Source organism: Thermobia domestica, chromosome 15 (genome assembly GCF_964235325.1).
Source record: "Thermobia domestica chromosome 15, izTheDome1.hap1.1, whole genome shotgun sequence".
NCBI lineage: Eukaryota > Metazoa > Arthropoda > Insecta > Zygentoma > Lepismatidae > Thermobia > Thermobia domestica.
In genome coordinates this window covers 103,101,207-103,127,663 of record NC_137468.1, presented here as the reverse complement: position 1 = coordinate 103,127,663, position 26,457 = coordinate 103,101,207, and the positions used below count along the sequence as shown (strand labels likewise).

The 26,457-nt window shown below is 34.7% G+C and overlaps 1 protein-coding gene across 4 annotated transcripts in view; it reads right to left on the bottom strand.

Moving 5' to 3' along the window:
* Positions 1–2,601: 2,601 nt before the first annotated feature.
* LOC145671175 (transmembrane ascorbate-dependent reductase CYB561) overlaps positions 2,602–26,457 on the bottom strand; it is a 95,629-nt gene continuing 71,773 nt past the window's right edge. For 3 of the 4 annotated variants that reach the window (XM_081740016.1, XM_081740019.1, XM_081740018.1), the window contains exons 4-7: positions 22,908–23,065; positions 20,465–20,548; positions 9,375–9,529; positions 2,602–7,359 (exon numbers count right to left, since the gene is read on the bottom strand). In XM_081740016.1, coding sequence (XP_081596142.1) covers positions 7,313–7,359; positions 9,375–9,529; positions 20,465–20,548; positions 22,908–23,065 — 444 coding nt within the window. In that variant the 3' untranslated portion in view covers positions 2,602–7,312. The remainder of the gene's footprint in view (positions 7,360–9,374; positions 9,530–20,464; positions 20,549–22,907; positions 23,066–26,457) is intronic. The other variant, XM_081740017.1, reaches the window with a different exon arrangement.

Sequence of the window (26,457 nt, the reverse complement as noted above, 5' to 3'; positions counted from 1 at the left end):
CCAAAGTATATATTAGCAGTAGTAGTAAAGACCAAAAACTGCTTTCTAATACTCCCACATATACTTTAATAACATATTTTTTACTTCTATAACTGTAAAATCCAATAATCCGTTTTGAGAAAACGAAAACAATCCGACACAGAGTCTCTAATTTATATTGCGTTGCAGCGAGCATACAACGACCAGATTTCAACAGCGCGCAATTGGAGCGAACGCTAAATCTCCTTTCCTCTATCTCAGAAGCTAAAGGATCTGCCGTTGCAGTGCTTCTGCATTTTTTTTTTTTTTCGCTAAATAAGATTTCTGAATTTTATTTCACTACCAATTAACAAATGGAATTTATTTGTATCCATTCATATTTTTAAATCACGGGTCTATAATGAAGCAAACCAATATAATGATAATTAAAAAAAAAAAAGTGATTGCAGGATTACAAAGAAAGAAAATATGTAGTAGAGCAGAAAACAAATGAAAGTAAATACGCATTTACAAGTTAATTCTTAGCTTATATAGATAATGAAGGTTTTTGTACAGTAATTTGTGAACCAGTTATTAATAAGTCAATACATATAATCTTCCTCTGTGGATAGTATTTTAGTATATACATATTTGTTTTATAAAACAAATATATTTCGTACTCTTGATAACTTTGCACAGAAAACTGTATGATGGGAAAGGTCACATTGAATTTGAGACTAATTAGCAATGCTCAGGGACGCAGGCACGAGGGGGGGTTCCATGGGCCCGGACCTCCCAAAAATGTCGAACCTCGACTAACATTTGTAGACTTTCTTAATGAACTATACTTGTTTAACAGAGAAATTATTTATGTAGGTCAAATATTTTATTTTACGCCTCATTATGTACTCTTTTCTTATAAAAATAATCGTTCTATCATTTTTTCTAAAAATATAGGTTACGGTAATTAATTACTTATCGTCTTTTCGGGTACAGAATAAGACAGCTTCGATATTACATGGACGTACTGGACCCCTTCAAATTCTTTGGACCCCTCCCAGCAAACATTTCTGGGTGTAGAACTGGCAATGATGTTTGTTTTGACGTTCTTTAACTTCTAGCTTCTGTTATATGTTGATCCTACACCTTGCGGGTTTCAAAGTTTACTTTCCAGAACATAACACATTGAAAGGCATTGTTTCGCCTCATGTGGAAGTATATTGTGTTCATCTTGCATTGGTTACGACCAATACGGATGATTTGGAATGTTGTTTCTTTTACGCACCTATGTGGGTTGGTGTATATGTGACATTCGCGATTCATATATATCTTTTGAATCGGCTGCTTTTTCTGAGTCAGCTATTTTGGTTTTTAGTTATTAGATTTACTTGAGTTGTGTGTGCTCTGCTTCTGTAAATAACCTACAAATTCTGAATGAATTCTATACCATGACTTCTGTAAATAACTTACAAAAAAGAAAGCAATTTGCTCAGCTCTCCACTGAGAAAAAACTTGCAATTAAGGCTTAGATAAAACAAGCAAAGGGCAATTCAGAAGTGTTTGAAAAAAAAAAAATCCAGTTTAAATTCACAAGACATCTTATGGCAGCAACGTTGTTTGAACTAGATATATTTCCACAATTTGTTTCAAATTTTCCTAGATAAACTGCGAATAAAGTGTGTTCAATTTACATTTTTTATATACATATAACACTAATCTCTGCCATGAACTGTCTTCAGTCTATGCTGCAGAGGAATTTAAATCACTGTCAGGGACTGGGTTTGCTAGAATGAATTGTGCGCAATAATCTAGAAAATTTTTTTAGTGAATCTGCAGAGCTTCTGAAATTAATATTAACAGTACCAATGACGTTAGCAAAAGGAGACAGGCGTTTTTTCACATCGAAAAGAATTGACACTTTCAAGGAATTGAATGTTCCATCACTGGTTATGCTTTCCATCGAAAATTACCAGACAATGGGAATACCAGAGTTCAATCAGCATGTATTAGACGAATTTACTCCAATGAAAGAGAAGAGAATAGACTTACTAATTAAATAACGTGACTAACCGAATAATCCGCATTAGTTTTTTTATTTTTTTAAAAACAGAATTTTATTTAATTTCACATGTCACATAGCATTTGCATCTAAAGTTATGCTGATTAATCAATGAGTTCAGTTTACATCATCCTGTATCTGATTATTCGTACTGCAACACCCGAAACCACAATCTACCGGCCGCCACTGTCTGTACCATGTCCGAATTGAGTACCTGCTTGGTGGGTCTAACTCAAACTTCGTTGAACAAAACTAAATAACTACATACTGTTTTTCATTTAATTCAAGAACACACAAAATGCTCTCTTTCCTGCCATCTTGATTTACTGTCGTCCTAGTAAGTGGAATGCGTAGCGAACATCAGCTTTGCCAGCCACTAAAACTTGAAGTTTTCTTGCATTTAACCAAAGTTGTATGTCATAGTGAATAAATAAATGAGTTATTAAACTGAAATCGGGAGGATAATTTACAATAGCTCCGTATGTATTCTTTTAGTTGGAGTACCTTTATTCCTAAACTCATCCACAATTCGCATTACTATCTAAATTATCTTAAACAACATGGTGAATCAAAACCCAACGTAATCTATTTACTGATAAAGCAATTTATTCATAAACAGTTATAAATTCAATATATAATATACACATCTACACCAAATAACTTAAAATACAAAGTAATCATACAATGAATATTTATTCTTAACTTATATCTCAGCCTATAAAATTTATCCCTACATATCCAAACCAACTTAAGCGTCTAATATAAAAAAAGTAAAAGGTACTTTCTTACAGCCTTTAGTTTTAACACCTTAAGTCTTGATGCATCATCAGTCGACTAGCTTGGTATTCTTTGTTCTGCACACGGAACACACAATAGCCCAACTCGGCATTTTCGAAATTTTGTTTTCCACAAATGAACCACAAACCTTTCAAACCAGTTCACCAGTCTTTAATAAAGAGATAAGAGAAGGTAAGTTTTAAAACTTGAAAAAGTAAGGAAAATCAAGGTCTCTAAGATATTACAGCTCCCCTCCTACCCAAAAATGTTATTTTCACAAAAAATTCCAACTGTCAACATTATTTTTAGTCAGTAAAAAACATTATTTTAGCTAATTTGTTTTTGGTTAAAGTTATTTATGGACTTAACCTTGTTGAAAACCTTACTTTAAGAAACAAGTTAATTTCCTAAACTCTTGTTTTTATTACCTCTCACCAGCTTGCTGAGAATTCACAGCCGGATCAAAATATTGGTTTATGAAAACTTAAATTTCGAAGGGAATATGTTTTACTTAGATTTTCGTTATATTGAATTCAAATTTTTGATAATTCTAACTTCACGAAACATGCAAATGAATTGGAGCGCCTTCACTACATCTGATCTCCGAATCACGAGAATGTGAATTCAAACAGATCCTGCTCTGTTGGATTTATTTGCAAAGTTATGCCTAAAATTGATTCTAAGGTGTTTCTGACGAGGTGTGTTCAAAAAGTATTGAACCTTATTTTTTTCACGCGTACACCAATGAAGCGGAGACTTTCTTTAGTGGAAATGTAGAGGAGACACTCATGTACAGTCGTGAATCTTGTCTTGCCCGCAGAGAGCGTCAGTTACTGGCACTCGGCCAACGAGTGAAAATGTGTAGTGAGCGGTCATCGGATTTCAGTTTTTTGTAAAATTACAGAAAAACTTAAGCAGCGACGTTGCATTAAATGTTGCCAAAAGTTTGGCGATACCCAAGCGGAAACCACTCAATCAGATCGCTACATTCAATTTTGAACGAGCATTTGGGCATGAGGAAAGTGTCCGCGAAAATTGATTCAGGCTTTCATCGCCAAACACAACATTCCTGTGTGTCGTCAGGCTCCCTATTCACCTGACATGGCTCCGTGTGACTTTTGGTTATTTCCCAAGCTGAAAATGCCACTGAAAGGGACCCGATTTAAGTCAAGAGAAGACATCATGCAGAATGCGACCATCATTTCGAAAACTTCGTTCCAGAAGTGTTTGCAATAACGGCGGGAGCGCTTGGAGAAGTGTGTGCATTACCAAGGAGACTACTTTGAAGGGAATTAGGGTTTCGGATTTAAAAATCAATAAATTTATTTTTGTCAACCGAAGGTTTGATACTTTTTGAAAACACCTCATACATTTATAATTATGTCATCATTCAATCGAACGCTGTTTACCTAGCGATAAGTTGTTCTTTATTTTGTCTGCAATATTCTATCAAAATTACTTCTTGATTTATCAAAGAGGAATCTCTTATCTGAAAAAAAAAAAAAAAAAACTTCTGAATACATTACAGAAAGAATAAGGTATCAGTTCAGCAGTTCAACATGTACAAGTGCAATGCGGAAGTTGATTGTGATAACTTACTTCCTAGTCCACTCAATTCTTTACGAAAATACACGAGAAATACAATTAGACTAAATCTTTCATTTTTGTTTGATATGGCACGAACAGTGATAAGGTAGCAATAAAAATTATAAAACGTTTATTTTGTAGAAATAAATATATGAAAATAATTAACTATGTATTCTTCAGTATGTTATAAGAACAAATGTCTACTTTTACGCATCAAATAATTATTTAAAAAAAACTATATATCGCGTTGTGTGCTTACGAACTAGTTATCACAGTATCTCAAGATTGTGCATTACGTTTCAGTATATTATTATTTTTGGTCTGTAGTCAAGAAGAATTTGTTTTAGTTAATGGTGGATTTGTGAAGTAAAAGTACATAATTATTAATATTTTATTCTTTTATCAAACTAATCTGAGTAATTTAGAAAATAATATATTATGTTCATCACCGAAAATCAAACTCTATAGTTAACTCTACCCGATCTGAAGTTATTAATAAAATTTATGAAACGGTCACGCATCTATGCTGAAAGCTGTACAAATTTTATTTTTATTTAGTTTGAAATCCTGAATGAGAAAAATCTCCTTAGATATTTACTTTGCTTAGCATTCATAAAAAACATGTAAAATAGTGCATTTACTTACAGAAACAAATTCAGCCTCATGTTTAAGGAGCATGACAGTTTAGTGTAGATTCCATCCGAGGCTATATAAGTTTGTGATAGAGAACATCATACCCGTGAGGTTTCTCGAGGGTGGTTCTTAGTTTCCTCCCACGTTATCATTCCACAAATTCTTTGATAATCATTCGCCTTCACTGATCACCTCTCTCGTTTAGTATAAAGGCATAATCATGAGACGTTACTATTTCATCTTTTTCAGTATCATGCTTGTTTATACATGTAAAATCATGTTATACAAATTTGAATAATAATAGGCAAAAATCATACGTATAGGCTTTCACACTCATCAACGCGTGCTGTGCAGAATATATCAAATTCTAATATATTCTAAAATGTCAGAATTAAGACATCAAACTTTAGATTAAGGAAAAATATGAACTGCTGATTAAATGTCAATAAATATGTTATAAAAATATTAAATATTTTATTCTGTGAGCTTCCAATCGGAAGCGATTTGAGTTTCGTATCCCTTTCAGCAGCGAGGCTATAAGAGGTGTGGACCTTCAGCCTAACGTGAGATCTGAATCACATGAGTTCCCGCCGGGAATTGAACACGGATCTTTCACCTCAAAGGCACGTACGCTAACCGCTTGGCTACGATAGAGGTCCCAACTGGAAGCGAGTTGTGTATAATAAATATTTAAGTACGTCTTCTCGCAATCGCAAATTTGTCACTTCTAAGTCCTGAGTGTAATTCTAAATACAATTTTAACTCACGAAGTCACTATTAAACAGATACAACGTTTAAAATACGAGTAATGATCAAGTTTTTTTCTACTTTCAGGATTATAAATATTTTAAACTTTATTTCCTTCGTACTTGAAATTTGATTTTCTGAACAAGAATAATTTAATGCAATAGTAGAAACTCGAAAGTAAAATAGGATTATAAAGCTAATTGCGCAAACTTTCTCCAAGTCAGTTCGGTATTTTAATTTAAAACTCGTCAAAAATAAAAACTTGTTCCAACTTTTATGATGATTGCATAAATCTATGTTTAAAAACGAGATGACTTTTGGAAACTTACCTCGTGTGTATTTTGTGCCTTCCTAAATCAATATCAATTAACGAAGTATACACAACACACATTTCCGAAGTCTACAGAACACACATTTAATTATCATGATTTATAGAACATATACAAAGTAAAATTTTCAGAGAGAGAATCTGAATTCAATTCTGACGTTTTTTATTTTTTTTAAATTTTGGTTGACTGCCATTGACCCTTTTAATTTTTTTTAAAGATAAATTATAGACTCAGTCAAGCAGCTACATCATCATCCCTATTTATCCTAGGATCATAGTTCGCATCTCATTCTCTTCAGAATAGAACAGCCTTTCAAACGGTACAATTCGCGTTTCCCTATCATGTCCCTGAGGCGAAATAATTTGAGAGAAATTGGAATTGGGGGAAAAAATCATTTTTTTCTAAGTTTGGGCCCCTCTGGACCCTCCTTATGTTAACGCAAAAATCTGAAACAAACCTAACGTCATTACCCCCTATGTCTCGACGCGGAAAGACGTGAAACCATATATAACGTGTTCTACAATGCCTCCAGGCTTGAAAAAAAAAAGTATTTTTAATACTTTTATTAGTACTTTTTTTAACCGAATAACGAAGGTACTACACTATCGTATAAAACTTTAAAAGGGTCAAACCACTGAGTGACAAATTTGAAGTTCATTAAAAAAAAAAATTAAAGATACTGGATTCCGTTTAGCAATTGCCATTACATGAGTCACTATAGATTTTTGAAATTGTTTCTAATTTATTGGATACGAAAAATAATATTAGCGTTATTATTCAAGCAATCCCAAGTTATCTTGGTTACACAAAAATACCTTATTGGAATTTAAAAGTTCCCAGTGTTTGTTTATTTGTACTGCCATATTGACTAAAAGAAAAATTATCATCTCTACGCGAAATGAAATCCAAGATATTCGGATAATATGAAGGTAATGAATTGGACCTCAGTGCTGTTTGTATGAGGAGTAAACAAATACTCTAACCTACAATAAGCAAACTATATCTACCACCACCACCAACCAAAACAAATTCGGACAGCGTATTTATTTTGTAATCACTTTTATTTCAAAAAATAAACTACATAATAAAACAAAAAAGAAAAAAAAATACTGCTTTCTAGGTCACCGGAACTGAGAAGTAAAGAAATATAAGTGAATATTCATCCGAATTGATTCAGACAACGCTGTCTGTTATAGATTGCGATATATATATGGAATATTTCCTACTTTCGATCGTCAACATGTTTTACATGCCTCAACTTAGGTGTACCTAAAATAAAAAAGAAGAATGGTAAGTACATTATGGAAAGTACACCAATCTTGTAAACTTAATTTTTTCAAGTACTGGAAATTTCAAACGAACTTCGCAGTAATTCCTAAACTTCTACATTAAATAAATAAATAAATAAATAAAGATCTAGTAGTAAATAACTAAGTACACAATAAACAACAAAAAATAAAAAGTACTGTACGCCTATATATAATGATGCATTTACACAAAACGTTAAAGCTCTACATCACAACACCATTTTTTGAATAAACAAAGACAACAAATCTGTTTTTCTATCCTGTGCACTAAGATGGTTGATTTAACTAAAACCTTCGAATTTTTGCTAATTTCAGTCTCGGCATTCCCAAGAAAAACGAAGAATAATAAGAAGAGGTAAAGACAGGCATATGGATTTTTTTTTCCGACTGTGCAAAGGAATCAGAATTAAACTGATATGAATATTCTGAAAATAGGTGGAATAACAGTATCGAAATCTTCACCGAATTAATATGCTGCAAAAGAAGGGTAACAAATGTTTTAGAATATTTACGAGAGCCGTTCGGAAAGTAACCTCCGATTGGTTAAAAAAAAAGAAAGAAACACCAAAGTACATCAGAATAATTTATTATATACATCTGAAAACTACTTTTTTGCTCTATTTTTCAACATTCAAGCACTTATATCTCTGCACTAGCTTAGAATTCCATCAGCATAAAAATTTCCCTCATCTGCCTTGAGTCAGCCTGTGACGGCATCTTTCAGCTCCTCATTATCATCAAAGCGCTGAGATCCAAGCAGGGGCGGATCCAGGACGGACTTCTGGGGGGGGCGGTCGGCGGTAATACTGCTACTTTTAAGAGCTCCAAACTTGTTATGGATGGGTTTATTTATATATAAAATAAGAAAGTTTCCTCTTGTGGGGAGGGGGGCGATCGCCCCGATCGCCCCCCTCTGGATCCGCCCCTGGATCCAAGCTACTTCTACCGAGATTATGAAACATCGATTTTCATTAACTTTTTCATCAATTTTCTAGAGGAGTTCATCAGTGACCACTGATGGCCTGCCACTCTTGTCTTCGTCATGAATGTTTGTTCGTCCATTTTTAAATGAACGAACCCATTCACGAACAACTCCTTCACTCATCACACTTGGTCCATACACGGCACAAAGTTCCCGATGAACAGCTGCTGCCGAATATGGTTTTCCGTAAGAAAACGTATAACAGGTCGCATCTCGCACTTGGCGGGGTTTTCTATTGCAGCACATATTTTAAGACGCTACAAAACGAACTAGTGATTAGACGACCTTCACTCTACCACGGTTGGATGCAGACTGATCTACTGCGCATGCCTGTGCAAAGATGCCTCAACAATTTTACACACAGTTACCAATCGGAGGTTACTTTCCGAACACGCCTCGTATATTGTGGAACTACAAGAAACACGCGTTCAGACATTGTTGTGTATTTTCTTTTTTAGTTTAGGTACTCCATTTCATTTTTAACATTCAGTTCTTATCTTTTCTCTTGCTAAAGTTAACCCGATTATCGAAAATTCGACGATTTTGGTCAACAATCTATTACACAGAGTAGAATGATGTTTGTTGTTTATTTAATTATACAGTTCTTGAAAGGCTTAAATTACCATCTATTTATTATTTTTTTCTTAATTTTTATGGCTAGTCAGAAATGTGTGACGTAAGTAATCACTTTAATGATAGCAAAAAATAAATATATGTCATCATTTACATACAACAACTTTATAATTTCCTTCATATATAACATTTCTGTTTCTTAAATATTTGGTTACACACAAACATATAATGCCTCACAGACATAAATACTGAATTATAGAATGATCAGGTGTTTAAGTTACTCTAGTCTGGACAATGATATAGATATCAACCTGAGAAGTATCAGGTAGTACATATGGTAAAGATGTGTACAAGTATACAAATATATATAATGCATATAGAATATATTTATCATTAAGTATAAGAAATAATAATTCAATCACCAATAGTATCAGTCAACAGTAGTTCATCTTCTGGGAGAGGATGACGCTTGAATCTTGGATTAGTAACCAAGTAAACAACGGAGAAGGCAAAAATCACAAGCATTAGGCCGATACAGTTGACAAGGACTCCTTCACCAGGTAAGTGTTGATAATCTCTGCAGAATAAAATAAAAATACATTATTTAACAAAAGTACATAATTTATCTGCATTAAAACTATATGTGATGATTCTGACGAAACTAATTGATGCAATGGAGGTAATTACACAGAAGGCATAGTTACAACACAGAGATAAAAAAGCATTTTATTATTCATATACGAACTAATACCAATAAAATGTGCAAAGACAATTGAATGCTTGGGTAAAATGTACAGAATAATATAATATCTATAAGCCACGAGAAAAGTGAAGATATAATAATTTCAAGAAACAAATATCGAAAAGCAAACATGTCTCCGAACCAGATATATTAGTGAATGGTCTTACATGGGCTTCGTTTTACACCTTTCAAGCACCACAAGGTTCTCATCTTGGCCCTATTCTTTTTCTGATATACAATAATGACATTGCAGAATATATTCGCCATTCTTCCATTATGACGTACGCAGATTGTCTAAATCGACAAACATATTTCTTCTCTCGAAGACTTTCGCCTCTAGTTTTAAGACATTAGATAGCTTAGCTAGATGGTGTTCTTATACGGAAATGACACTCAATGAAAGAAAATGGGCATCAATAACCTCCACAAGGTTAATTACTGTCTCAGCCTCTCGCTCCTATTGTATCAACCCTAACCCATGAACCAATTTTACATGAATGAACGAATGAAAAAAAACACTGACACGCAAGACGCAAACATCTAAGGCAACGTTTCTTAAACTGCAATCCTTGACGTCTGTCCTTCCAGCTTAAACATAGTGAAAAGAAGACAGAAAAAGTAAAATCGAAATGACTTGTTTATCACAACCATAGTTAAGGTATACAAATAATTGATTATCCAATTTAATAAAGCAAAGATTATAGAAATCCTAATAACTTGTATATATGTATTATACAACATTCTTGATAACCTATAAAATTAAGAGAACTTTAATATATTTTTTTCACTTTTGATGTATTAAATTCAAAAAATATATTGCGAAAGAAATTACTTTCGTTTGCACAGCTTGCCTTCTATATACTAAGGCAGGGTTAAATGACATATCTTTGCTCAGGTGAATATTTGATTAGTGCTACAGCTACACTCTATTACTCTCTACAACCTTCTTAAGTGCCATTTGGTACCATGAAAGATAATTCACGCTTCGGAGCAGTACTACAATAATTTCTCCTGCAGAATAATTATTAGAGTTCCACCTGAGACACGGTTCAGTTTTTTTTTTGTGAAATATTAAAAGTAATCCATACTTTGTTGCTCGGAATTTATATACAAAGCTAGTGCGTTATGTTTGTTTCTGTGCAGTTAACCACCTTAACTCTTGTATACGAGTTATTTTTAAACTTCAAACACAAACAGAGTGTCTACTGAGTTTCATTTTCAAAATTCCAGTATACAAAATTCCAATACCTAATATGATTTTTTTTTTAAATTCTTTAGGAATAATCACACTATTGCTGATTTCAGGTTTGCACTTGTTTTACCATCAAAAGAATATTTTATTTTTAATAAATTTATTTAGCCTTGATTTTTTTTTTAATACAATGATTTTTTAACATTTTTATAAGGGCCTCCCAACTCCCCTCACAGCCCTCCACTCCACCCATTGCTTTAAATGTTCAATTACAAAATGTATGTAACTCTTGTTTTGCAAAAAATTATAATCTCAATGGATACAACATTGTTTCTAAGACTATTAAAACAATTACAACAACAACAAAAAAAAAAAAAACAAAAAAAAAACATTGTTGACAAATTACCAGTTTCATGATTTTTCCAGTATATGGACCAAAATTCCAGTATATTTCCAGCATTCCAAAGTATCAAAATTAAATTCCAGTATAATTCAAGTATTTTCAGTATCAGTAGACACCCCGACAAAGTATGGTAATTTGTACCTCAATGCTGTTCTATTCATATTGAATGACTGGAGGGATTAGAGTTTAGGGTCCTTTTCAGCAGCGAGGCTATATGAGGCGTGCACCTACAGCTTAACGTAGTATCCGAACCACATGAGCTCCCGACAGGAATCGAACCCGGATCTCTGTGCCGAAGACGTGTACGCTAACCACGAAGGAGCTCTATTCATATTCAATATATTTTCTAAGATCAACCCAAACAAGAATGTGAAGAAAACTAGCAAATATTTGAACTGCAAAAAATAGATATCAAGTTTGTATTCTCGTTGAGTATTCGAGACTCAAATAATTATGAAAACTATCAGCTGTGTATGTCCTCCGCTAAGCCTAGTATCAGTAATTCAAATTCCGAAAAAAAAGGGGGCGTGGTTACACAATGGTAAAGAATTCGTTTACCTCTGGCGCGTGGGCTCTCTAATTTGACCCCAGCTCCCGTCAAGTGGGCCTTGCAGTGAATTTTCAGGGGTTATTCCATTTCCTCCAACTTTCGTCACTCCACCATTATCACCCATCTCATCGCCACTCTTAGCCTTGTGCACGATTGCGGAACATTCAACTTAGAAAACCGAGAATATATCAGCAACATTGTAACTACAATTTACGATCACTCATTATAGTCTGTAATAGTCTAGTAATATTAAGTATTGGTAAAATAATAAAATTATGTGGTATGCAAAATAGTTATCCATTTGTGCAGTGAAAGAAAAAAAAAGTGCAAAAATCACTGTTATAAAACAGCTACCAATTAAAAGTATAAGCTACTATGACACAAACTTTAAAATAAGCAGCCTTCTAGTTTGACAAAGTTGAAAATAAAATATTTCTGTTTTATTTATGTATGTTAATTGACAGAAGTATGGAAACCTGTTCTACAAAAGAAGTACAAATAGCTACATCATGCAATCTATTTTTAAATTGATGTAAACTTTTTACTCATTATAATTAAATTATCCCAACTACACTAAGCTTCTTGAAATTCCATTTCCGGGTTATTCACGTCACAAAAGTGTAGTTCTAAAATCAGCAACACTGTTAGATTACTTCCAATTTCGCGATGGAATCAAAGCTGGCATTTTAGGCTTATTTCTGTAGCTTACACACTAAGATTTCGAATTTGGATTTTTCCTTGTCTTCTATCATTCAAAACCTATTACCTTGATTGTCAGATCATCACGAGTTTTCTCAGGGGTTTGGAAATGGAATCTTAAAGTAGATTTGAAGAATTCAAACTATGGAAATTTCTAATCTGAAGTCCATTATCTTCTATTTCACTGCTCAAACTTATTAGATTCACAATCAAATGGACGAACAATACAAAACTAATACAGATCCTTCTCTAAATTTAGCTTTTGGATATTTTTTTTCTCTACTTGAATTTAGAGAATGTTTTCAAAACGGTAATGTGACATATGTTTGATAAAAATTACCTTTTTAAAAATTAAATCTTACTCGTTTGTCGTAAAGCGGAGCAAATTTTGATTTCAATTACGATACTTTTAAAATGTAAAAAATAATATTATATATATATATATATATATATATATATATATATATATATATATATATATCAAAACCAGAATAAATTTTTAAGTGGTTGTAAGGAAATGTAACTGTATTAGGAACATCATACGCAAGAAAAACTGAAAATCAAAACAGATGATGGTGCAAAAACAGCAAAATTCAATTGAGTTTCACTACATTTAATATATAAATAAATAAAATTTTTCTTACTTTTAACAATTATTTTGTAAAGGAAATTGTTCAACAGTACTTCATACGTGCAATCTGACGTTTAACTTTCCGCACAATCATCATATCTCATTACTATCACATTATATCATTTTGTATATCAACTACTACATCATTTAAGTTGAACACTTTTCTATGCTTAGATGAAACTCGTAAGTTATTTTTCTTATAGAAGCTGCAGCAGCAGAAGTAACGGCTTTCGAAATAGTTGTGTCCAGGCACATACGCAGGAATTTATTTCGGGAGGATCCCAAGCTTTCGAGGGAAGGGGATTAAATTCAATATGAGGATAAAAGTATATTAAAATTTGTGAAATCACTCCTAAAATTAGATTAAATTTCCAGAAAACTCGAGATTTCGGAGGAGGGTCCGGATCCCAAGGACGCAACTAATGCGTACGTCCCTGGTTATGTCGCACAATAGACGACGTAAATAAGTAATTCGGAAGAATCAGCATTAGAAACTCGCATTAAAAAAAAAAAAGTTGATCGCATTTTTTTATAGAATCTGAGGGAAAAAAGGTTTGTACTGACTTTGCTCATCTATGATTGAGAGTTTTGCTTTATATTCGGACATATGCAGCAACAAGCTTGTGAAGAACTTCACTTATTATTAGATTACTAAGAAGCCAAAAGTGCGTGGGGTTTAGTTTCTAAAGGTGCTGTTACCTAAATTCTGAATTCCTGAATACTGATAACACACACTATCCAAGACCTATGATACCTACTTATTAGGGTGCGAAATATGATATCTACTGATAGGGGTGCGAAATAATGTATGTATTGTTTACAACTTTCAAATACACAACAATAGACTTCAATTCTAACACACAAAATTAATTTTAGATTCATTATAGAATTTTAGAGCAAACAGCACCACCACCAGAACAAGCAAGTAAGCTACTAATTAACTACCCAAATAAACCAGAAATTAGACATATGTTTAGAAGATTTAAACCTATCAAGAACACCAATAAAAAGAGAAGGAAGAAAACAACAACGATGACAGCAACATTTTGCACATGAACACAAACATATAAGCATTAATTGTGCGTAATTTTATATAGTGCCCAACCCTAAAGAAACGCCAAACATATCTATGTATAATGGTTGCAGAATCTAATAAAACAGTCATTTTACAATAAACAAATAAAGAGATAAATGAAATCAAACACTCAAATAATCTGTTGATTTGGAAAGCATTTAAAATTATCACAAATTCTAAGACTACACATTCACATTGATAAAACCTAGTTAAAACTGAATGAAACCTAGCTTGACAAGTATCAAAACTTACGTTTAGATTTAACTGACCAACCCCCGGTACAATTAAAATGTATAGAGACTACTTGCGATCTATATTGACGATTTCGAGATGCACCTACCTTAGGAAATTCCATAACGCCACTATCGATAATACTGTTTAGTGATGTTGCATTCTAGCTATAGCCTAGTATTTAAGTTTCCATTAGAATCGCGAAATTTGTCGTGGCTGATGTTTATTAATACGAACGCGCTACCTGTTTCCTGTTACTATTTCTCTTTCTTGACCTTTCTCCCAGCTGGCCACGACGACGCGGTCCCTACCATGCCTTATTTAATTTCTACCGAAGCTGGGGTCAATAGATTTAAATATAAGCACAGTTTGAATGTGTAAAGCAAATGTTTAGGCTAATTCACCATAAATGGCATAGAAAATTGATTCTACAAGAAAAATAAAATTCCACTATGTAATATGTAACATATATAATGTAACGCAAATTAAATTAAATGTAAACTATATCAATAATACAAATTTTCTGCTATCTTTAATTTACAAGAATTAAATATCATCAATCTTATATATAATGACCTAGACTTTTTTTGTAAGTCATTGACGATTATTTGGTGGCATTAATTTTACTCACGACAGTGTTGATCCAGCAAGTCCACTTTAAAGCTCACCGTTGCCTTCAGGTTGAATCGCATGCATTCGTTGGGGCCCGTAGCCAATCTTGTGATTATGATTCACAATAATTCTGCACCAACGTAGTATACGTCCTCACACTGGATTCCCTTGTAGTTCCTCCTTTAATACATAAACTGATGCATTTTCCACTCAGAGCACACGCTTATATCAAACGATATTGAGATATACATAAACTCAAAGCAGTTTTCTTTTAAAACTATATGTTTCTAATCGTAACGCTCAACCCACTAATTCTTTCGCAGCAAGGTGGGGAGCGCACTTCAGCACAGACACACTGATCAGTTCAGGATCGCACACCCGAATTGTGCTTACGGGTGGCGGGGAGCAGGGACCAAGTAGGGTCCTGCTTCTTTACTACCAGACGCGCCACTGAATGTTCCTTCGGCCAACTTTTACATGTATAAGCTTGAAAGAGGACTCCACGATTTTTACTCGTAACATCGGGACCAGAATCATGGTTAAAATTAGTGATGAGTTGCTCTTGTAGAATGCACGCCGAGCGATTTTTCTTTCTTTTTCACCATATAAGGAATCCTTCGGGCGGTTTGTATCGCAACGAACTCGCACACACAGAAGCAAATGTACATGTATGTGCTTATGAGAGAGCAGTTCTTAGAGTCTCCTTTTATACGGGGCTTGTTCAATAAATTTAAAAATTTGTACTGTCTTTCTTCTTTTAATTAACGCAATTGATGAGCCTTAAAAAGCGGCGACACCATTGAAAAAGTCTGGCAGGCATTGTGAACATGTGCAGATGCAACCATTCCTCTTCGCATACTTTCCACAGGCCGTCAATGATGGGTTATCTGCTGTCGAAAGTTAGTTTTAGGGGACCGAAGGTACTATAGTCTATTTGTGGGGCCGAGATTTTACTGGAATGTTATAGAAGATACTAATTTCTTCTGCAATTTGTTTACGAAAAAAACAAAAATACCGTCAAATGAGAGGTAAAGTGTTGTCTTGATACTGTTACACTCAATGTCCCTCTCTCCTATACAGATGAGGAATACCAAGGCGACAAACTGTATATATATGGTTTGTTTCCTAAGAGAATTATTTCTACTCATCTACTCTCTCTCTCTTATATATATATATATATATATATAAAATTTCAACATATGTGAGGTTCGGGACTGTAAAGTTAACAGTAGAACATAGGGGAGGGGGAGATTTATATATAAAAATAAATAAAACTTAACTGTTGAACTATGTAATCGATCTCGATCAAATTTTCAACACAGATGACGTTCGGACCTGGGATAATTTTTGTCATTTAACTTTGACGGTGCAACGGAGAGGAGGGATATATATATATTCGTGAAACGTTACCAATAATATTGCTTCTGTTCAGCCACGTCATGTTTCACTCACACCACGGCACCTAATAGCAGTGATTCCCAGCTACAAATAAGTGTCACAGTTACCGCGAGTATGTTACACATGTTCAGAGTGACTACTAAATCACTTAAGAGTAGCTTTTACTTTTTGTATTGTTATTTCGTTTTTTCTTTTTATTAATGCATATTTCGGGGCATTACCGGCATCCATAGCATTAAGCCCGTCACGTATGAGGGATGACGTCTCGCCGAGAAGGGGTAAGAAAGATAGGAAGCGGCTTGGGATTTGTATATTAAGTACTATCCCGGCGTTCGCCTGGTGGGAGTGAAGAAAATCCAGGGAAAACTTCATTTAGGATGGCTGTGAAAAAGCTGTTACACACTTTCAAGTGTCCCTACTGGGAATCGAACACAGGACCGCTTGAATCACATTGACATTTTGTAATTCTACTAGTGGATTAAGGGGTAAACATTCCATTGGTTTCAAATTTTCGTATAAGCTGTAAATGTCAATTCTCTTGAGCAAAATAAATTAGTTTTCATAATGTGAACATTTGCCCAAAAGCAGCTTGGTCAGACTACAGTATACCACAAAATTATGAGTTTGTTTTTCTATACAAGGGTCATTAAAAACTGGGTCATTGCGATTTGCATATATGGTGTACTATAATTTTATGGTCTTTGTGTTTGTCCATCCACAGCTGTGAAATAAATGTTTGGAGTTTGTCAAGCCACACAACCTACAAAATTTAGTGCTAGCATATTGGACAATGATCAATATGATCAATAGGCTCCACAAAAATTTCCATTTCGTTTGAATGAGAGCACTTTCCTTATGAGAAGGCAACAGCCAACCTTTTTATTTTATTAATGAACTGCAACTCTGCTCTTTTTTAATCAAATATATGTTAGGCATAGGGTACTCCCAGCGTAGCCAAACTACAGATGAAACAGAAATACAAGGTTCAAGTTTTCAAGCCATTATTAACCCTTCAAGCTCGGAGCATATAGGGATATTGCTATAGTTTTGTTTGCGTCTAGTGTGATTATTGTAGATTTTATTACTTTCCTTTTATCTACAGTAGATCATCTACAACTTGTATATCATGTATAGTTTCAATATTTCGATAGATGCAAATCGAGCGGCGTATTGAACACATCGTACTGTAGCCCCTGATGCAGAACTAGTGGAGTACTGAGTATGACGGACGAGGTTGACTGGTTAAGGATCCATAACTGAGCCCATCTCGATCATTCATGGCTTTCATATTTTCTATGATATATTATGCCTGAGGGTCGTCATGCTGAATCCATTTATAGCACTAGTATGTTTCATGATGAAATTAACTCTGGACTCAGGACTGAACTATGAAAGATTTAGTCTATAGTTAAGAGGTAATCACCTTCTGAATATTCGCGAATCACCTTCTGAATACCCCTATCCGAGCAGGCCATTTTTCTTATGGAAAATCTGTGACAACTTTACATAGTTCCAAAGACTTTCGATCAGTCTATTTTTAAAACATTAAAACTTTGAATTAACACTTAAAGACCACTTGTTTGTATACTTTGATTTTAAAGCCTGCTTTAAGCCCAAAAGATGTCTTACCTGCGCAGGTTTGAAGTTTAGAAATGAAAGATGTGATACTTCCAAGTTCCGTGGTTATTTTGAAGGAGTTTAAAGCACTGATAATTGATTATACAAAATAACTGGTATACCATACAGTGGAAAGAGAAACCAGTTAGAGAAAACTTAAGACAATACTTTTTAAACATTCAATACACAAAGCGCACATAACAACCAGCAGCTGATCATGAAAACTCAACTCTAAAAGTGACCGTTTTATAACAGGACTGATTCATGGAAAAGCAAATAAGAAAAATGTATCCTCGCAAAATCTTAAAAAGACTCTTCAATCCTTACTTCCATCCATCAACCTAATTCCTCAAATATTCTATCACTACTATTATTAGATTCTGAGGCTCTTTATTACGAAGAAACAAGCGTAACGCGTTAGCTAATTACATAAATTCTCGATAATGAAACTCTCCACTTTTCACATTTTTACAGCAAGACTGAACCATGCTCCATGGAGAACTTAGAATACTTATTTATTTAAGTTAATATATAGCAAATTCACATGATAAATTGAGAAGGATTTCACGACATAATTAATATGCTAACGAAAAGGCCATCAAATACTTTAATCAAAAGATATTTTATGTTGTAACCATTCTCATTTGTCTCATGAAATACATTTAAATAAATGAGTTGCCATTACTCAGCAGTTTTCATAATAGTGTTACGAACGGTTTTAAATTTTTGCTGGAAGAATAATAATTGCATGCTAAAAAGCACACTTATAAAAAAAATACTAATTTAAAAAAGTACCTTTAAGAAAAAAAAATCTTAGTCAAGTATACTTTACTTCTGTCAGGTAATGCGTAAATGCACCGCAGAAAATAGTATAGTAATATTTAACAGTAATCTCATGAGGAAAGAGAAACTGAAGATAGCAGTTCATGTTTTCTTAAAATCCTCTTCCGGATCCACAACCGTCTAGATCACTTATCGTGATCTCCAAAACTTTCATTCACATAGCAGAACTTAGGGGGGGAGGAAGGGGTGAGAGAGAGAGAGCGAGAGAGAGAGAGAGAGAGAGAGATGCTAGAAAACGCAACTGCATTGATTACTTAACTGACTGAATAGAAGTTATTGCACCACTGCACGTTAGAAAGCAACTTGATGCTCGAGAATGGAGTGTCACTTTAGCACTATGTTTAGTAAAGTCATAAAGAACGGCAGCAACGATTATGCATGTAATAAATTATGCCAGGAAACACAGAATCAAGATAGGAATAGATAGAATAAGGAATTCAGTAACAAAAAGAACGTTCAACATCCTTGCGCTCTTAGTGAAAAAATTGTCACAGTAAAACTGAAGATAACGTGTGAAACGAAAGACAATAAAATAATAAATTTCATCTTTATAGGTAATCATACTGGTAACAGAGATTACAAAATAGGAAGAAAATATTAAACTTTGTTAGAATTTTTGTGTATAATATCTTACACCACCGCTGTGGTTTCTTTGTTTTTATGTAAACAGCACATATAGATATATCAAGTGAGTCCAAGTTTTAACAAAAGAGACACTGACCAAAAACTTTATTTTAAATTATAATTTGTAACTGTTTCGGAAGTATTGGAGATGGAGAAAAGAATGATAATAAGGAAGTGGAAAGAAGCGGATTGGATAAAGAAGGTATGAAGACAAACTGATGAACTGGACAGGGGGCTTACCAATTAATGAATCATGGTAAGGAAGTTTGAATAACAGAGAAGAAAAAAAATAAAAAATAAAAATAAAAATAAAAGGCCCTTATAAGAACCAAAAATGAAGGAAGTGATTAATTGGAAAGTGAACACGAAGACTTATAGGATTGGCTGAAGGCCTCGGTAAATAAGAAAAATAAATAAATAAATAAAAATAAAAAAGTACAACAATGACTCTATATATGTCTGTTAAAAGAATTTAAAAATTTTTTATAACAATGACTATATATATGACGGTTAAAGAATTTAAACTCTGTTATAACAACATTTATATATATGTCTGTATTTTCATTAATTTCGATCGTGTCTGAAGAAGGATATGCTAGATATCCGAAACAGTTACAAATTATAATTTAAAATAAAGTAAAGTTTTAAGCTTTGGTCAGTGTCTCTTGTTAAAACAATTAATCCAAAGCCATGATTAGTCTTACTATAGAGTCCAAGTTGATACACAATTTGTGCTCCACATATTCTGGAAGCTAATTTGATTGCAATGTTGATGTCATTGTTGTATTTCAAATTAGAAAGTCTCCAAATTTAGAAATGATAAAGAAACCCAAGAACAGAAGTTTAAAGCTGGCTATCTATGTCCCCAGGTAATAATACTGAATACATGTCTAACCTCCTTGAATATAAATCTTTATAATCTGTGTAGTAGATGTCAGGTAAATTACCATAGTATTCTGTCAAATCACGCCTCTTGCTCCTGAAATTCAAATCACACTTAATAAGAAGCAGATGTACCACGAACTTTGCTACATAATCATTATTAATAACGTTAAACCTATAGAGGTAGCAACATTATAATATTAATTAATTTGTAGTATTCATTCCCTTCAAGTATCAAAATGCACATAGTTACCACATATCGCCCCACATATATGTTTACAAAGCTACAAAGCTACCTTACATTACACTACACATATGTTACTTCTATCGTATAAACAAAGGATTAATTTTGTAAGTAAACATTAGTAAGTCTTTGTATCTTTATAGCGCCTGAATTTGCTGTTGTAATTTACTTTAAAAGAATATGTAAATTAAGATTATATATTATCATTCATAAGCAAAATCAGAGCGGTGTTAAGGTGTAAAAATAGTGAAAAAATCGGTTAATTGCAAACATGGCTCCTGTTGACCCTAGAATGAATCGCAGCGTATGAAAGATGACAAGGGTATTTACATTATAATATAAATTCCAATTTAACAACTTCAAAATTTTTTCTTCGCGAAACTTCTTTCTTGTCGAAGTTTATATATACATATATCATCGTGAATACTTCAATTAATATAAAGCACTAAACTCAAGGAGCAAACCTCAGAATTATTAAGTTTCAATTTGTGATATTTTAAAACAGATTCTAGGCGAATTACAGATTATTCAAAATGTTATAATAATAAATAATAGTCATACATCTCTTTCCGGCATAATGGTTCATTATCTCTATCACACTTTTACATCCTGATTTTGCATAACATTTATTACTTGTACCTCATATACAATGATCTACTAATTTGTTTATTTTGTGGACTATTTGCAGCTCTTGTATAATGGATACATCAGAGGATTTCCCATACTTTAGAAATCTGACATACCGTAAAGATTGTAATTTATGTAGAGAGCATATTAGCTACCATTTTGGGGATTGCTGAACAACAGACAAATGTACTCATGTGTGCGAGTCTGTACCACGTGGATCACAGTATGTGTTCATATTTAACACCACAATGCTAGCAAACGCCTATTATGCGTGCTGTTTAAGATGGTTGCGAGAGGCCTGGTTGTCCTTTCCAGATTTACCACCTATATAATCGTGATAAGTCAGTAGCCCATCGGTGCACGAAAACTAAGAGATATTCAACAATGAGAATAGTTTCTATCTTGGAAACAATGACTGTCTTACGCGTGTCCGTTGAAGTGCATGTGTTAACACTTGCTGCACAAGAACCACCTAGTATTTTGATATGGAGAGGGAGGAATAACCTCACAGCAAGTATATTATATATATCCTGTATAACGTGTTCGGGATGTTCCAAATGTGCCATGCTGGGATCAATACTGCCTACATTCTTGTGTACGAAATTTGGGTGAATTCCTACTGACTGTTTTTATATGCAGTCCTATCGTGTAAGAGTCACTTAAAGTAAACTTCGTGCCTTTATTTTTAATTTTTAATTCGAATTAGAGGTACATAGAATATAGGATTGTAACGAAATAAAATGGCAATAATAACAGTATGTGTGGGTTTTGTCAAGATTCTCCCGTTTCCTCCCCCTTTTCATTCCATCATTTCACTCATCATCATCATCAACATTGCCATCTCTCTTAGCCTTATAGCATAATCGAGGGACGTTAAACTATTTAAAAAATGGCGATAATTTGAACATACGTGTCAGCTGAAAAATAACACGTTTAAAACTTTTACCACTATTTCGTAGCATCTTTTTCTAAGCCACTGTGTGTTTCAAATTTTGATTTAATTACTTTGAAAAATGCACAATGGCCAAATTATACCAAAAGTAATTCTTAAACATTCTAAATAATGCATACAGCAAACAACAGAATTTAAATTAAAATTACAATAAGAAGGCAGACAAATTGCGACAGGTCATTATTCAAAAAAGAAAAAAGAAAAAAGCTTCCACGCTTTTTCTTTCTTTTCTTTAACACTACAATCCATATTTTAATAACGACTTTTGAACTACAAACACGAGATATGATTTGCTACAGTGCCACTAAAGTTTGGTTACAATGTTCAGTCCAAAGATATTCAAACGTAGCCAAACACTTCTGTCATCTCTCAAGAAGTTTTAGAGAAATCCACATCAGAAAACAACTTAAGATTCGCTTCAGGCCTCCCATCTGTCATCCATTAAAATATTCTTGATAGATTTAGTCAAAATTTTCGGAAAAAAAAAAACATTCATTACTTCTAAACAATATCTGAAAAAAATTATGAACAAGCAAAACAGATAAATTTCGATCAACATGAAATCTTGGTCACAGCAATATCTCTAAATCAATCCTTTTTTTTTTTTTTTTATATACACAACCATAAACTTACTGTAAAGTAAATATAGCTTTTTCCAGAAGTCCAAGTAGTGCAGCAGTTACGGAGCATACAAATATGCCAACACCAAAGAAAACGTGCAGTGGAAGATAGGAGGCTCTTATGGAGGACTTGAAGCCAGGTATCAGAAATGTAAGAAAGCCAACGAGCCACTGAAAATAAAGAAAATCACTTATATTAATAGTGTTCAATATACCTATAATCTTACAAGCTACATAGCTGGTATTTAAAAGGGTTTTGTCTAGTCATTTCTTCGATACATCACGGAGTGATGTGAGCTGTCAGACCCGATGAATTAGATTGTCGACAAAATGTCCGGTGCGTTTAAAGATACTTGTAAAATGAAATGAAATCTGAGTTTTACGTCCCATGATTATGCCGGCTACGCTAGAGGAGACGGTGATCATGAGAAATGAATGAAATGGTGGAATGAAGAAAATGGAAGGAAACGGGAAAATCCCGAGAAACCCCACGCACATAGTATTTGTTCACCACAAAGCCCACTTGGCGCGAGCTGGGATTGAACCAGAGATCCCACGCACAGGAGGTCAACGCTCTACCATTGAGCCATCGCAGCTCCCAAAAGATACTTGTATAAGGTAACCAAGAAAGTTCTGTCGCTTTTTCACCCACCACCTTCGAACATCGATATGTCACCTGGAAGATCAAAAATAGTCTCCATTAGCATAGACGACCTTCTGCCAACGTTCTGGAAGACCATAGATTTTATCGCGGTAGAACTTGGTGAGCCGTGAAGCGAAGAAGGTATCAAGTGCATTTATCACCTCTACTAGGGACTTGAATTGGTGTCCTCTAAGGTGACTGCACAAGGAATGGAACAGGTAATAATCGGACGGTGTAATGTCCGGGAAGTATGATGGATGCAATAGTATTTCCCATCCAAGTCGTAGAATGCTGTCCCGGATCATCCCAGCCACGTGCGGCTTAGCGTTGTTCTGTAACAGGAAGACTCCTTTGCGATTCAGAAGCGCTGGCTCCACAGTTTTGAGTTTTCTCTTGAACACGGCTCAACTGCTGACAGTACAGTTGCATTGATGCCCTGATCAGCTGGTAGCAGTTTCCGATGCATGATGCCGCGAGCAGTCCACCAAACACACAGGAGGAACTTCTTATGGTGCAGTGCTGGTTTCAGCTGTTTTGGAACCGGCTCAAGGAATGCTAACGATTATGAGGGCGCCGTGGAGCTTCGTACAGAACCCACTTCTCATCACATGTCAACACCCTGTCCAGAAATGGCTCCTTCCTCAGAAGAGACAGCAAAGAAACAGGCTTGCGTTGCCTTCTAGCCCGGAGACAAATCATGTGGGACCCACCGACCCAACTTGTAGTGCTTTCCAAGTTGATGCAGGTGCTGCCGAATGGTTTCTTTACTCACATTGAATTGTTGTCCCAGTTCCTCACATGTCTGGCCACTGTTCGCCTCAATAGCTGCCTGAAGATTTTCACCACTATGATCGGACATGAACATCCTTACTAAGAAAAAAATCAAGAAACAGATTCTTTTGTATGTGTGTTGCTCTTCCGACACGTGGTGCGTCTTAGAGAGTTTCGCCACCGTCCTTAAACTTGTTAAACCACATCTGCACTGTCCGCGTTGTCACGACATCCTTACCAAGGGTCTGGAATATCTTCCGCCCAGCTGCAGCAGCGTTTGAACCCAGTTTGAACTCGTACAGCACAAACGCCCTTATGACGCTCTGTGGAGGTCCCATGTTCACTCTGTCCTTACGCAAATTCACGGTGTAACTAAACTGCCACAACTAGGTATTATGTTGGATATACCCACACCAACAACTGACCTTCGCCGTAACTCCACTCGCATTCAACTCACGGTGTGAGGGCCAATGGAACACAGACCTCTACAAAAAGCGTCAGAACTTTCTTGGTTACCTTGATAGTATCAACGTAACTCTTTTTATTTTTTGGTTCAAGCTATTATTTTCTTTTAACATAGGAAATACAATTAGAGAAATGCCTTGCATATTGCGATTAATAGGTTCCAAGAAAGGTTCACGCTATCCAAATCCGCGTTGTTCAGGGTCTGTTTCCAATGGATCTAAATAGAATTTGTTCATCACAAAATCCAGATGTATAATAAAATTGAAAACTAAAAAATAATATTTTTGAAATTAAATAATACAGAAATCCTTTTAAATATATGAAAGTTATTTGGAAAAATGTGTATTTCTTCAATTGTAAATGAACAATGAAATCTTTCAGTTTTACGTTCAACGGTTATACCTTGTAGGCTAAAGGAGACGGATGATTAATGAAAGTAAATAATCTTGAAAGGAATTGATGGAATGAGAATGTGGGAGAAAACGGCCACGTTATTAACCACAAACTTATTTGGTCTGAGATCGAACCACGAACACTCTGCAGCAGAAGTGAGCGCTCTGCTAATGAATCACCGTGTTCTTCAGTTCTTCAGTTGGACAGTTTAGATGCCAAGTAGTGTAACTCCAAAACTGAAATTTTCCAGAAGAGAACTTTGAACTTCAACATCTTATATACGATGTGTGATCAAAAAATACGGTAAAATAATTTTATTAGAAACAAAGTAATAAGCTTACATGGAGTTTGATTTAATTTCCTTCAAAGTACTCTTTCGCTAGCAATGCACTCATCTCCAAGTTGACTTAGGATTTTTAGATTTCAGGGATCTCAACATCTAAGGCCATTTAGCCCGTCACATTTGAGGGATGACACCCCTCGTGAGCACACTGTCCGGGGAAAGGAAAGGAAGCGACCTGGGACCTATACGTTAGGTGCCACCCCGGCATTTGCCTGGTGTGAATGAGGAAAGCCCAGGAAAACATTCAGGATGGCTGGCCTGAAAAAGCGTTTTATACACATTTTCGACCAAGTGCCCCCACCGGGAATCGAATCCGGGACCGCTCGCACCGAAGACGAGAGCGTTAGCGACTACGCTACACAGGGCCACACACTCATCCCAAAGTTGAATCCATAACTGGACGCATTTCTGAAATGCTTATTTTGGAAGGGTGTTTAGCTGCTCTATTGTGATCCTCTCAATGTCACGAATGGTGCCAAAACGTTTTCCTTCAAACATAGTTTTAATTTTGAGGAAGAGCCAGAACTTGAAAGGCGCTATATCCAGACAACACTGTGGATGTGCACAAACACCAATATTTTATCGGCCAAAAGCTCATGTTTGTCAGTCAAATGTCTGGGTACGAATTTCGCACCCACTCTTCTCATTTGCAAATCGCGGTTAAAATACTTTGCACGGACCCGTAAGTTGTCCGATAAGCTCTCGAATAGTTATTCGCCTGTTTGAACGAACAAATTTGCCACTTTTTGCACATGAGTTTCTATGGCACTTGTTTGCAACATGAAACAGAGGTTAATGATCATGTGTTGTTCCAAATCCATTATGCGCAACAGACACGGTAAACACATCATCACTCTACCGGCTCTGGACGCTGATTGACAGGTCAGAACGTGTTTCAACTTGACGCTGCCTGTCTTAAAGGACAGGCTACCGAACAAATTACATCAA